The sequence below is a fragment of the Cebus imitator genome, unplaced genomic scaffold, assembly GCF_001604975.1.
Source record: "Cebus imitator isolate Cc_AM_T3 unplaced genomic scaffold, Cebus_imitator-1.0 Scaffold249, whole genome shotgun sequence".
In the NCBI taxonomy this organism is placed as follows: domain Eukaryota; kingdom Metazoa; phylum Chordata; class Mammalia; order Primates; family Cebidae; genus Cebus; species Cebus imitator.
Genome location: NW_016107564.1, coordinates 3,004,785 through 3,013,931, shown reverse-complemented (window position 1 = coordinate 3,013,931; position 9,147 = coordinate 3,004,785). Strand labels below are relative to the sequence as shown.

At 43.4% G+C, this 9,147-nt stretch overlaps 1 protein-coding gene across 1 annotated transcript; it reads left to right on the top strand.

Annotated features, from left to right (window-relative positions):
* Positions 1–5,474: 5,474 nt before the first annotated feature.
* Positions 5,475–8,176, top strand: FGFBP1 (fibroblast growth factor binding protein 1). The gene is made up of 2 exons (XM_017498733.2): positions 5,475–5,598; positions 7,156–8,176. The coding sequence occupies exon 2, from the start codon at positions 7,176–7,178 to the stop codon at positions 7,878–7,880; it is 705 nt and encodes a 234-aa protein (XP_017354222.1). The 5' UTR covers positions 5,475–5,598; positions 7,156–7,175; the 3' UTR covers positions 7,881–8,176.
* Positions 8,177–9,147: the final 971 nt, after the last annotated feature.

The window sequence follows — 9,147 nt, the reverse complement described above, 5'->3', positions numbered from 1 at the left end:
TCCCTGGGGATGGAAGGTCCAATTCTTCATGAAAGAGGAAAAGAGGAGTAAGAATTCCCATCCTGCTCTCCCTGAGATGCCTGGAGATGTTCCTCAGCCTATGAAAGCTTGTCAATCTTCTGGCCAACACACTTAGGCACTCCTGACACCACAATTTCTCAATAGAAGAGCCTCTTCTTAAAACTCAATTGCCCCAAAATCAGAACTCTGCCATGACTGCCTTCTTGGACGTAGCTCCCAGGCCCTCTGAGGTTACTTGGGACACCCTAGAAAGGGAGGCCTTTGCCCATAGCAGAGGCCAACAGGACCACCAGGAGCTTGTCAGATAAGCACTCCGTGGCAAAACAAACACAGCAACAAAAAACTGGTATTGAAAGAAGACCAGAAAAGAAAAGTAAAATGTTTAGCCATCTAGAAATGCAACCTATTCTAAAGATTTAATTTATGAGGAAAAAAAAGAAGAGGGAAGGTATTGATTATGCTTTGCATGGGGGCTGTGGCAGGGACCCTGGGCCCTTCCCCTCCTGCTCCCCAGCTTTTCTCAAAATTACTCATTCTATCCAATCAACAACTGAAAAATATTTCACTCTTACTAATGTGACTAACATGTGCTACTTAATGAAAATAAATCATTCTTTAAAAAATACCCCACATGCACTCATATGTTCATTATGGTACTATTCACAATAGCAAAAGCATGGAATCAACCTGGATGTCCATCAATGGTAAATTGAAAAAAGAAAATGTGGTACATATACACCATGGGATACTATCCATGGAGCCATGAAAAACAATGAATCATTTCCTTTGCAGTAACATGGATGGAGCTGGAGGCTATTATCCTAAGCAAATTAACACAGGAATAGAAAACCAAATGCCATATGCTCTCATTTATAAGAAAAAGTTAAATATTAGGTTAGCATAGACATAAAGATGGCAATAATAGAGCTGGAGACTACTAGAGTGGGGAGAAACGGAGGGGAGCAAGGTTTGAAAAACTACCTATTGGGTTCTATGCTTACTACCTGAGTGACGAGATCATTTGTACAGCAAACCTCAGTGACATGCTATTTGCCCATGTAACAAAGCTGCACATGTACCCTCTGAACCTAAAATAAAAGTTAAGAAATGTGTTAATATTACGTGGTTAATAACAACATTCTTTTTTTTTTTTTTTTTTTTTTTTTTAAAAATTTTTTTTTTTTTTTTTTTTTTTTTTTTTTTGAGACAGAGTCTTGCTCTGTTGCCCAGGCTAGAGTGCAGTGGCATGATCTTGGCTCATTGCAACCTCCGCCTTCTGGGTTCAAGCGATTCTTCTGCCTCAGCCCCCTGAATAGCTGGGACTACAGGTATATGCCAAGCTAATTTTTGTATTTTTAGTAGAGATGGGGTTTCACCATATTGGCCAGGCTGGTCTCAAACTCCTAACCTTGTGATCCACCCGCCTCCTAACTGCTGGGATTACAGGTGTGAGCTACTGCGCCCGGACATAACAACATTCTTTCTGAGGTAAATAAACTTAGTTGGTTTTCACCTCGCAATCACACCCAGTATGATAGAATCCACACTTAACTATCTCTTCATTATCTAAAGAAATAAAACTTTTGTTGTCCTGAACAAGAATCCTGAAATCTCATGACGAATGAGCATGTTAAATTTGGAACGCAAATTTTCTTGAGTAGGCCTAAGATTAATGCTTTTTGCCAGATAAATTAGATTTTACTGATGTTTATTTCACTAATTTCCTTATTCCCTGATAATAAATATTTTAATGCACATTATTTGCCCAACAAATTAATATTACTTTAGTGCAGCAGCTCAGCATTTGCTATGTCTTTTTATAACGTTACCTTTGAAGGAAGGGTTGAGTTTTGACAACTTTGGCCTGGTGGTAAGTTTGGCACAGTTAAGACTTATCTCAGAACCAAATTGCATCCATTCATATAATCTCTGGTGACTACATAAATAGGGCCAGGCCTCTAGGTCCAGAAGCTCCGTGGGAGTAACAGGCATGAGAGTAAAATCAGCTTCTGAATTTCAAATCCCCAACTGATGACCAGACATGCATTCAATTACCAGCCTTACCCAGTGTGTTTTTACCAATTTTGTTCAGACTTCCTTTCACACTCCCAAATGATGAGAAGAATAACATGATCCTAATCTAACCAGAAAACACCAATTTCCAAATGAGAAACATTCTCAAAACACCTAACCAGTTCTTCTGCAAACTGCCATAGTCAGCAAAAACAAGCAACATCTGAGAAACAGTCATAGCCAAGAAGAACCCAAAAAGTCATGATCAGTAAATACAACATGGTGTTGAAGCAGGAGCAGCCACGAGAAACAGACCTCTCGGACACCAAACTAGGAAGGAAGAGGTGATTTATTCGTCCTGGAACAAGGCGACATAGTTGTCTAAGCCAAGCTCGTCTAACAAAGAGAAGCTCTACCTTTATATAGGCTTACAACTCTAGATATTACGCATGAAAGGGCCTTGGGCTTACAGCCTTAGAAATTACATGTGAAAGGGTCTTGGGTTTATAGTTTTAGAAATTTCATGTGAAAGGGTCTTGGTCTATGGAGTAGGCGTGGGGTGGGGGTTTGATCTTGTTAAATAAAACAGTGCCATCCGGAAAGATTCCCCCATACTATGCCCGCTGTCTATAGGAATATGATTTAGGAGGTGCTCGTTGGCCTTTTCTTCTACTGAAATGCAGTGTGGAAGTCAAGGGAGAGGTGATCATAGATGCTTGGGTCTCTTTCCTCACTGTCATGTTGGGATCCTGGACAGAAAAAGAACATTAGGAGTTGAAAATTTAAGTCTACACAAAACCTGCAGGTAAATGTTTATAGCAGCTCTATTCATCATTGTCAAAATTTAGAAGCATCCAAAATGTCCTAAATGAATGAATAAATGAACTCTGGTACATTCAATCAATGGAATTTTAGTAGCAGGTGAAATAAAGGGACTTGGATATATTCAATCATTGGAATTTTATCAACACTTAAAAGAAATGTGCTATCAAGTTATAAAAAACAAAGAGAACCCTTAAATGCATATTACTAAGTTAAAAAGTCAATATATAAAGACTACATATTGTAAGATTCCAACTATATGACATTCTTAAAAAGACAAAACTATGGAGACAGTAAAAGGATCAGCAGTTGTCAGGGGTTGAGGGGACGGAGTGGTAAGTAGGCAAAATACAGAGGATTTTTAGGGCAGTTAAACTATTCTGTTTGGTAACATAGTGGTGGGTATTGTCATTATACCTTTCTTAATTAATTGAGATTAACATGTCATGATACATTTCTCAAAACCCAGAGAATGTACAGCACTTAGAGTGAACCTAATGGAAACGGTGGGCATTGGGTGATAATGACATGTTAATGATGGCAAATGTACTACTCTGGTTCACGATGTTGAAGGTAGGGGAGACTGCCTGCGTGTGGGGAGGGGTGCATGGGACTTTTGATACTTTCCACTCAATTGTGCTATGAACCTAAAACTACTCAAAAAATAAAGTCTGTCAATAATAATTAAAAATATAGAACAATAGGTAAATCCTAAGCAAGTCTCAATAAAGTACGGACTTCAATTGATAATAATGTATCAATATGTGTTAATTAGTTGTGACTGATGTACCATAGTAATGTAACAGATAAATAGGGAACCCAGGTGAGAAGTGGAACGATAACTATCTTTGCAACTCTCTGTAAATCTAAAAGGATTCTAAAACTTTTTTAAAAAATTAAAAAGGGAAGGTATGAAGGGACGGAGAGAGGAGAGTTCCACAATTTCCCAATGTATGGGTACATTGCCTCATTTGTGTCTAGAATAATAGCAGTGACTTCCAGATAATTCTTCTCTAATTGTGTGTCAGACACTGTGCTTGGGCCCCCTTGGCTCCACATCTGTCCTACAAGGACCTGAGCAGACTTTCTGCCTGGGGTTCTTGTGAAATGGGCCTTTGTGTACTCATCCCTAGGAGTTACAGAGCCCCTTGGTCCTGGGAGCATGGGGAGGTGGAAGAGCCTGAACCTACAGGAACATGCTATGCACTGCATGGCCGGGGCTCCACGTTCTCTGCAGTCTCCCCAGAGCCACTGGAAAAGGAACTCGTTTCCTAAGCTCATGGAGATGTGAAGAAAGCTTGGGGAAACAGCCTTAGCACAGAGCCTCGCATGATGTAAGCTCATTAGAGGAAGCGTGCGTTTCTCCCCGTGGACATCCATAACAGCGTGGGTGGTGTAGGGAGGATCAGGAGCCAGTGACACCAACAGAGAGGGGCTGGCATTGGAGCCTGACCTGGAGGATGAGGTGGTGTGTGCCAGGTGGAGCGGGACAGGAAGGGGAACCCAAGGACAGGGAGCAGCAGAGGCAAAGGCAGGCAGTGGGAATGGGCACGGAGCATCTGCAAATGGTGGGACAGGGTTTCACTGTGGCCAGATTGCAGTGTGTGTGTGCATGTGTGTGTGTTTGTACGTGTGTGTCTGTATCTCTGTGTATGTGTCAGTGTTGCTGTGTGTGTCTGTGTGTGTGATTCTGTGTGTGTATGCTGATGAGTATGTGTGTTTGTGCATGTGTCTGTGTCAGTGTGTGGGTCTCTGTGTGTCTATGACTGTGTTTCAGTGTGTGTCTTTGAGTGTGTTTGAGTGTGTGTCAGTGTGTGTTTGTGTATGTCTTCATAGGTGTGTCAGTGTCTATGTGTGTGTCTGGGCGTGTGTACCTGGAAATGAGGTTGGGATGGCAGGATGAGCCAAGGAGGCAACTGCCCCACAGCCTGCTCTGATGCTGTGCCGCTGAGTCTAGTAGGGAAAGAGCAAAGCAGACGCTGGAAAGGGAGTCACATGAAGGAGAAGGGCCCTGGGAGCCAGTGGGGAGTATTTGGTGTCACCTGGCAAAGCTCAGAGAACCATTAAGACCCTACTATGAGGCAAAATGATTCTGCTCCACTTTATGGTAATAGCTTAGCCCAGTAAAAAAATCCCGGATTCTACCAGGCCCTGAGAGGCTGGTAAAGAGGGAATTTTTAACATAAATTTCCCTACTGCTAGAATTAGGAAATCCTCTGTTTATGCAGTAACTTCAGATGCTAAAAGGAGCTCAGACACTAAGAAGGCTTCCGCAACTTCAGTCACCCATTCAACAAATATTTATTGAGAGTGGCAGGCAGGAAGAGATGAGACCATGGATGTAGAGAAGCTCACATTCAATCATGAGATCCCCCTTTTCCTGACTCTGTGAACTTGGACAAGCTATTGCATATCTCCAGTTACATATTACTAAGTAAAAAAGTACTATTTTTACATTTTTTTTTTACCCAGAGTAAACAGGGAAGAGCCTAGAGGAAGTATTTAATGGCACAGGTAACCCGCCTTTTCACTGGATTACATCCAGCACTTTCCCTGCAGGAACGGGCTCCCTCGGAGGGGTGTGGCTGGGAGGAGCTGTGAGTAAGGTGTCAAAGTAACTGTTATAAAAACCCAGTCAGCCTGGCTCCTGTTGAAGAGTCCACCCCCTTGCACGCTACCTGAGACAGTTGCAGCCTGCAATTCGTTCCTGGGATCGCACTGGACCTGTGTGCTCCGAACAAGGTAAGAGCCTTGCTCCTTTAACAGCTTTATTACATGCCACCTCTTCTCACTCCACTGAGGGCCTGGAGTTCTTTGGGCCTGCATCCCATCATGGGCAGGTTGGGGGCTGAGCCCCAGGGCTGTGAGAAATGGCTGGGTGTCCGTTGGGCATATCTAGCCTCCTCTTCACTATTTATTGCTGTTCTCTGCCCTTTCATGATTGCCTTTCTCCTCGTTAACCCTAGAAGGAGGCCAGGTTCTAAGGTAGAAATCAGATCAGGATCATTTCCTGGGCCTGCCTGCCTCTTTTTATAAAAATTCTGTGTTTTGTTTTAAATGGAGCACAAATAATATAAATCATCTTATCATGCATTATATCAAACTAAATTGGCATCGTTCATAGTTGTTTTTCTTATTCTTTGCCAATGTTTTTAAAGGGAAGAGTAAACATGAAAAGCAAAAGGGATCAACCAGGGTGACAGAAAGGAATAAGGAGATGAATCTGGCTACCCATACCAGCTTTGAGACTTGCCCACTATGAGATCCTGAGCAATTTATTTACCTGTCTGAGCCTTAAGAGTCAGCTGTCACCTGGAATGACATACTAATAGTTACTTAGAAGGGCTGTTGTGTGGACTTAACAAGATGGGAGTCAAACCCAGGACCAGTACTTAGCACACAAGAGGCTTCGTATAGAAATGGACTTCTCTTCTGCTATTAAGCATGGGTTTTTATTGTGCACATGATCAGATCTGTGCAATTCAGTGTGACATTGATGTTCATCCTATTGGTTCAATGATTTCTCATGATCCGTGTCTTCGATCTTGCGGTGTGAACTATCCGGTTGAAATTCATCTCTCTCCACCCTGGTTCACTTTGCCCAGGCACATCAAACAACCTCCCCACCTCATGCCTTTCCTTTGGCTCTTACTTCCTCCCAAAAAGCTCCCCCACCCCCACAACCCCACCCACCACACCCAAACCCCAGGCATGTTCAACTCTGGGTCAACGTCACCTTCCATGGTGGTTACCACATCCTTTCTCATTTTGGGCATTTGTGTCCATATGGAGTTGTGAAATAGAAATCCAGCCCTTTGGAGCTGGAAGAGAGTTTGGAGCAGTAGCTTGTTTCAGATTAAGTTGAGGCAGAGATGATGGGATAGATTCCCTAATAGATGCCATTTAAATTCTCTCAGAGAGTGGCTTCTAAACTCTCTCAAACCTGAGGTTTCTTGTTCGTGGTAATATCTTCAACACCTACTCTAGTGCTCAATAAATGCTTGTTGAATGAGTGAATGAAAGAATGAGGAGTGAGCAAGTACAGGAGTCGACGAGTGCATAAATGAGAAATGAGAGTTCGTGAGGCTCCAAAGAGTAGTAGTTTTGTGACACTCAAAACTCAAGTCAAGTGGAAATGTGAGTAGACAGGCTGCTTGTCTAGTGCCTCTAGGAGCCAGAAGCATTCTTGGTCTACTCCGAAATCAGGCAGATACCTGTCAGGGTGGAGGGAGGCCAGTGTGTAGTCCTGCACAGCCGAACTGCTGCCTGCCACTGACTCACCTGCCTTTTGTCAAACAGGTGCCCGCCCAGCTGCAGCCATGAGGATCTGTAGCCTCACCCTGCTCTCTTTCCTCCTACTGGCTGCTCAGGTGCTCCTGGTGGAGGGGGAGAAAAAAGTGAAGAATGGGCTTCATAGCAAAGCAGGCTCAGAACAAAAGGACACTCTGGGCAACACCCAGATTAAGCAGAGAAGGAGGCCTGGGAACAAAGGCAAGTTTGTCACCAAAGACCAAGCCAGCTGCAGATGGGCTGTGACTGAGCAGGAGGAGGGCATCTCTCTCAAGGTCGAGTGCACTCGATTGGACCATGAATTTTCCTGTGTCTTTGCTGGCAATCCAACCTCGTGCCTAAAGCTCAAGGCCCAGAGAGTCTATTGGAAACAAATTGCCCGGAATCTGCGCTCACAGAAAGACATCTGTAAATATCCCAAGACAGCCGTGAAAACCAGAGTGTGCAGAGAGGATTTTCCAGAATCCAGTCTTAAGCTAGTGAGCTCCACTCTACTTGGGAGCACAAAGCCCAGAAAGGAAAAAACAGAGATGTCCCCCAAGGAGCACATCAAGGACAAAGTGACCACCTCCTCTAGCCCAGCAGTGACCCAGACCGTGATCACCAAAGCTCCCGAGTGTACGGAGGACCCAGATGTGGCAAACCAGAGGAAGACTGCCCTGGACTTCTGCGGAGAGAGTTGGAGCTCTCTCTGCACATTCTTCCTCAGAATGATTCAGGACACATCATGCTAATGAGGTCAAAAGAGAACGGATTCTCTTAAGCGATGTCATGTCATAAGTCCCTCTATATGCTATAAAGCTCTCTACAGTCCCCAACAGATAGGAAGTTTTGTGCTACGTGAGTGCAACAAAATATTTAAACAGATTTTGTAATTTTTGCTTTTGTGTTTTGGAATTTGCTTTATTTTTCTTGGATGTGATAAGTCTTTGAGCTGAATGAGCCAGAGTGATAATTTCAGTGCAAAGAACTTTCTGCTTAATTAACAAAGATAATAAAATTCTGGATGTTTTTCAGAAATACATTCAAACATTGCTTGGTTTCTCTGTGTCTGGTCCCAAATAAACTCATAAAGTCATCCCCATATATTAATGGAAAAACTATCTAAAAAGCAACTTCCAGTTCCCGACCCTTCCCAAGTTCTCTTTCCAGAATCGTTTATGTTTTTATCCATTGATCTGTGGTGTTTTGTGCTTGTTGAAGTGTAGTAATTAGGATCCCTATTTTCAGGTGGGACATCTGGTGCATGTTGTGATTAAATCACTTGTCAGGGACTCATAGATGGTAAGAGGGGAGGTAGGATTGGAACCCAGAAGTTCTGACAGCTGAATCTGCAGGGTTGAGGGACCTCCCCTACTGACTCATGTCAGAGCTGCCCATTCCCTCCCCTATCTGCAGGACCCTTGCCTTGCAGAGTGCATTTTTGGAGAAGAAATGAGCTTCATTTCTTCATTCTTGGAGAAGAAAACCCTAGTTAAGCACAGTGCCCATGATAAGGGCTGTAAAGGAAGCGGGAGAGAGCTACAAGGAAAACCGGAGAGAGGAGGCAGAAGATCTGGGCTTGAGCAGAGCAGGGAAGGTAATACGGGAGCTGGATTTTGGAAAGTGTATCTGTATAAATAAAATGGGGCAAAGTGGAGGCACTTTAGGTATTTGATAACATGAATGAAAGTGAATAGATGGGAAGTTCCAGATTCTGGGAGAGGTCAGGCGGCTGGGAGGGGATGGGAAACAGGGATGGGACTACCGTTCTTCATTTATATGTTAGTATAAAGGATCTGAAAGTTTTATTTTAAGAGCTGAGGAGAGAGGATGAACTGTCCCCAGTGCCTTGTCACAATTCCACAGCCACGGAAAAGGGGAGCAGAAGTTGATGAAAGCACAGTTCTTTAGCATGTCTGATGGTGGCAGGGAGGAATGGCAGGTGGGGTAGAAGGAAAGCCTTTTACATTCACCAACCTACCGGGATGTACACTGAGAATGTCAAATGTCAATCCACAG